At 50.3% G+C, this 5,324-nt stretch overlaps 1 protein-coding gene across 2 annotated transcripts in view; it reads right to left on the reverse strand.

Moving 5' to 3' along the window:
* Window positions 1-1,743: 1,743 nt before the first annotated feature.
* SWAP70 (switching B cell complex subunit SWAP70) overlaps window positions 1,744-5,324 on the reverse strand; it is a 60,755-nt gene continuing 57,174 nt past the window's right edge. For both annotated transcript variants that reach the window (XM_081797393.1, XM_081797394.1), the window contains 3 exons: window positions 4,437-4,635; window positions 3,357-3,453; window positions 1,744-3,021 (listed from right to left, as the gene is read on the reverse strand). In XM_081797393.1, the coding sequence (XP_081653519.1) occupies window positions 2,915-3,021; window positions 3,357-3,453; window positions 4,437-4,635 (403 nt within the window). In that variant the 3' untranslated portion in view covers window positions 1,744-2,914. The remainder of the gene's footprint in view (window positions 3,022-3,356; window positions 3,454-4,436; window positions 4,636-5,324) is intronic.

Raw genomic sequence — 5,324 nt, forward strand, 5'->3', positions numbered from 1 at the left:
ATCCCAGAAGGTTCACTTACGCTCTTTTGCAATCAACAACCACCCCTCCTACCCCAAGGTCACTGTACTTCTGACTTGGAAATCCACAGATTAGCTTTGCTGGTTCCAGAAATTACTATAATCGCACAGAATGTTCTCTGGTTTCTTTGCTCAACATGATGTCTGTGAGATTCATTCATGCTGTTGCATCTCTCAGTGATGTGTTATTTCTAATTACAATGTAGTGTCCTTTGAATACACCAATTCATTGATCTCCTCCCTGCTGGTGGGCATTGGGTGGTTTCGGTTTGGGCCGTCCTAAGCAAAGCTGCTGTGAACGACCCTCCCTGTAGGGTCTTGGTGACACGTGCCTCAGTTCTCCTGGGGGTAGAACCGCTGGGTACATGTTGTTTTTAGCTCTAGTGGATATTACCAAATAGCTCCCCCACGCTGAAACGTGACTTTCATGGGTCTCAAAATGAGTATAAACAAGGAAACAGAGGGGAAGAGAAACACATTCCTTAAACGATTCCCAAGACTGATCCTTTCAATAAATTTTGAGCACCTACCGTGAACCGGGGAAGGCTGGGCAGCGCCTCTTCCCCACGGCTCGCGGCCTCGGGTTAGCCCGATCCTGGCTCCGCGGGGCCGCGACGCCCGGCTGGCGCTCGGCGGAGGCTCCGAGAGGCTTTGGTACGAGGCACAGCACGGCTGCGGCTGCGCAGCGCCTCCGAACGCTCATTCCTTCCCAGCTGCTGGGGGCTTCCGACAGACCCTCCCTCTCGGGGAAAGAAAATCAAGCTCATGGCAACTTTCGTATTTCACACCTCAGCAACCTGCATCACAGAAAGACTCTAGAACATACCCAAAGCAATTCCGTCCGGATCTGTGTGAAAAAGGCAAACCGGCAGTTTCCGAAGCCTGGCGGCGCTCGGGGCAGGCGGCCTCTCTCCCTCCCCTTTCCGCCCAACTCCCGGGACTCCAGTAGGAAAACCCTGACTCACTGTGTTCTGGGTACTAGAACTTGCCTTTCTGTAGAGTTGTCTCAACCTTGGCACTGCCGACACCTCGGGCCAGATGACTCTTGGTTACATGGGACTGTCCCATGAATTGCAGGACATTCGGCAGCATCTCTGGCCTCTACTCACTAGATGTGAGTAACCGCTCCCAGTTGTGACAACCAAAAACGTCTCCATACGTTGCCAAAGGCCCCGGGGGATGCGGGGAGCAGCAAAATTGTCCCCTGCTGAGAACCACTACAGTAGAGAAGTATGTTTAAGAAAACACCTTCCTCTAGAAGGGAAGATCAGCTTTCCAAGACACAATCAAGCTGACCTGAGTGAGTGGGCTGGCTTAGTCCACAATAGACATTTTAATCTTGGCAACCATGTGAGACCAAAACAAAAAACCACACTGTTTACTCTGGTAAAACTGAAAGAAAAACTAAAAAGCATAAAAAGAAAATTCGGGAAAGCAGAGGTTAAGAGGATTGGGAGGTAAGAGCAACAATGAGGGAGAAATCATCTTGTTGTAAGTTCCCGTTTGTGAGCACACACATCTGCCGTGGTTTCCCACATGAGTGACTCAAACACCAAACGTGAAGCCGTAGCTAACCTCGTGACAGCACTCGTTTGGGGGTCCAACCTCCAAATTCAGTGTTTTCAGGAAGTATCCCTAAACTCAAGTCCATCTCATTATATGAAAATACACACACACATACACAAAACCTTACCCTACTGTTCTATTAAATCAGACAGTTTAAAATGCATGCCATTCTGGTATTTTTATTTTCTTACTGAGTCCATTTCACTAAAAACCAAACAAAAACAAAAACAAAAAAACCAAACATACAAAACATTTTTAATATATCTTAGAAAATTAGCAAAAAATTAAGTTCAGGATATTACATTGTACAATATTTAGGTAAGAATGTTTGAAAATTATAAATATTTGTTCCTTCTCAACACAGGACATCATAAAAATACATTTTTAAAACTTTCTTCATGTATAATTCCTATAAATGATCATATCCCTATTAATATTTAGGAAAAGGCCTGATTATGACAAGCATTCACACACTCTGGAAATTTTCTGTACAGTAACTACAAAAGTAAAAGCAAGGGGGTTGGGCAGCACGTTGACCGTCGCAACCATTTTAAATATTAGAAAGAATTCCGTTAGTATCAAATTATCATTCCAAACGGGATTTACTTAGTTCATCTCTGTGCTGTGTTTGATTCCTAAGGATCCATCTTAGCCAGAGCACTGTGGGCGAAGGTGTTTGCTTCCTTGCGCAGGTGGCCCCGGAGCCAGGACTTGGGTCAGCGGTAGCACAATGGGCAGAAAGCTCTGCACGACCGCACCCACGGACCGCCGCCCGCAAGCCACGAGCAGGGGCAAGGGCCACACGCCGCCAGGGACGGCTGTGCGGGGGAAGGCGTCGCAAGCGTCCCTCCCTGGCCACCGGCACGCCCAGGCCAGCAGACCGGCGGTCTAGTTCAGAAGCTTGCGCTCGGAGAAGGGCACATACTGCCTGCGTCAGGCAAGGAAGGAGCGCTGTCCCCGGGCCACGGACCCGTCCCTCCCGCGCCCCCCACACGCGGCAGCTGACGACACCGCCCGGACGGCGTGCGCACGGCCTGCTTCCCACAAGGCCCTGAGGGAGCTAAAGGGAATTTTCAAAAGCTGAAGTTTTCAAAGAAAGAGTAAATAAAGAGCGTGATAGTGTCGACTTTTTTTTCTTTTCAGGTAAGCCCTTATTTTCAGGCAGAGAAAGAAGAAGGCTTCCTCAGTACGTTGACCTGCTAGGAGGCACGGAAGGAGGAAGGTTAGAAGTAGCAAAGCCAGTTCCTGTGTCTTTAGCATCGAGCTTTCCAGACGCACGCCGCCGCCGCGCACCAACGGGCCCCTGCCGCCCGTCACTCCCTTCACTCCCTCATTCAGTGCTCTTCTTCCCCTTCCAGCTCTTCTCTCTTTCTTCCAGTTCTGCCTGGGTGAAAGCTGCGGGGCCCCAGTTTGTGATCAGGTGAGGGTTTTTGGAACCTAAGGGACAAACACACATTAAATACAGGAAGTACCATATCCTTCGGTTAACATAAGCTTTTCCCCACAGATAAAACAGTAACTTTCTCCTTTATTTCTCCTCTGAGGAATATCCGTCAATGTCACACCAGCCAAAACAACCGGAAGGCTTATGCAAAGGGAATTAAGGGCGCCTTCTTACCTATGACAGAGTGCGTTATTCAAGAGAAACTGACCCTAAACAGCTTGGTTTCTATATATTTGGGCTAACGAAGATTTTTAGCACAATTCAAACACACAAATAAAACAGAAAAATAAGTTGGAAAAATATCTGATTACTTCAAGGAGCATGTTACCTGGCTCTATCAATCGAATTAATCCTTCATGCTGGGCCACTTTGTCCTTCCAGCTCTTGGTCTTACTAGTTGCCATCTCCAGCTTCTTCTTAACTCCCTGGAACAAAAGCAGATGATACTATGCAAACACAATGGGAGTTTAAGAGCCAAATAGAAATGATTGGGCACTTACTCTATGCTTGTGGGTTATCCCAAGAAATCCTCCCAGCCACCCCCGTTTTACAGATGTGGAAACCAGATGCGGAGAGCTTGAGTAACCTGCCCGAGGTCAGCCAGAGGACTGACTCGCACTGCTCCGCACGAATGTGTGAGATCCTTGTGCGCACCACGGCGCATCACCCCTTGGCTCCAAATGCGCCCCCCCACCCACCCGGCGTGTGACTGCGGGTAACTCTCCTCGCCAGTTGGCACCACTTAAGCTTCGTCAGTAAAGGGCACTGAAGGGACACTGGAGGAAGGGGCTTTGCTTCCAGGTCCCACTGGACCCTGCTCAGTGGCTGAGAACCTGCCGCTCTTCTCAGCAGCTCCTGCGGCGGGGGTGGGGGGCGCAGGTGCTCACCCCAGTGCCCAGAGGACAGCCTCCCAGTCACAGCTCTTCTGCCGTCCAGGGGGCCAAGGCCATGCCCTCTCCAAGGAGGTCGGGATCACAGCCATGGGCAGAAGGGGCAAGGGGCAAGGGGGGCCCTCTCCCAGCTGTGTTCCCTCTCTGCGAGCCCTGCCTCAGTCTCCGAGGCACGGGCTGCTTCCTGCCCCGGCCGTTGCTGCAGCCCAAGAGTCTTCTTAACCGCGTAGCAGGCACTCCCCTCGTTATGGCTCATAACTGCCTATATATCAAACTGGCCCTGTTCCAGTTACTGTGCCTCTGCACTGGACTCGACCTGGTTACACCTCAGCACCTGTACAAACTACTACTTCTTACAGCGACGCCACCTTCTTACCAGCGCTTCTTACAGCTAAGCAAATACCGTTAGTTCTAAATGTTTAAGTTTTTACTTCAAGTCCAGTCAGTTAACAGAGGGTGTTATATGAGGGGCTTGTTTCTGCAGCTGGCCCACCGCGCGTGCAGGCGCCATGGGTCACCTCGTACTGCTCCAGCGCCTGTTTCCGCTCGCGCCCCAGCTGCTCCAGCTGCGCCATGGCCTCCTGAAGTGCCCGTTCCTTCGCGCTGCGCTCACTCTCCAGCCCCTGCTTCTCCGCCTCGGTCGCCTGAATGGCCTGCTGCTGCTCCAGGTGCCACTTCTCCAGGTCAGCCCTCTTGGAAGACTCTTCCTCTAGCAACCTGCGACACAGGCAGCTCAGGATCAAACCTGCCTGAGCTCCCCACTGCGGCAGAGGCGGGGGCCCCTGAGGTCATCTCACCCACCCCCCTCATTTCGCAAGGAAGAAACGAGGAGCCACAGAGGCCCATATTCACAAAGCTGGTAAGGCGACCCACGTGTCCTGCCCTGCTCCTCTCTGTTGCACCCTTTGTTGAAAACAAATTAAAATAAAAACAACATTTATAGGGGCACCTGGGTGGCTCAGTTGGTTAAGCGACTGCCTTCGGCTCAGGTCATGATCCTGGAGTCCCGGGATCGAGTCCCGCATCGGGCTCCCTGCTCAGCAGGGGGTCTGCTTCTCTCTCTGACCCTCCCCCCTCTCATGCTCTCTCTCTGTCTCTCTCAATAAAATAAAATAAAATAAAAAAATAAAAACAACATTTATGAGAGGTTTAACATGCACACAAACTAACTGTATTTAGCCAAGAGCTAAACGTATTTCCCCAATCAATCCTCACAATAAACTTAAGTGCTATCAACATTCATAGTTCAACAATGAAGAAAGTGACGCACAAAAGCTAAGTACCAGGTCATTCACCTGGCAGGTGGGAGGGCCAAGTTTGGAAATTTGCCTGGTTGCTAGGACATTAAAACATTTTTCATCTAGTACAAACCTATTACCAAGGACAAAGCTAACAAACTAATGAAG

This window comes from Leptonychotes weddellii, chromosome 11 (genome assembly GCF_054177405.1).
Source record: "Leptonychotes weddellii isolate Sample4059 chromosome 11, ASM5417740v2, whole genome shotgun sequence".
In the NCBI taxonomy this organism is placed as follows: Eukaryota; Metazoa; Chordata; class Mammalia; order Carnivora; family Phocidae; genus Leptonychotes; species Leptonychotes weddellii.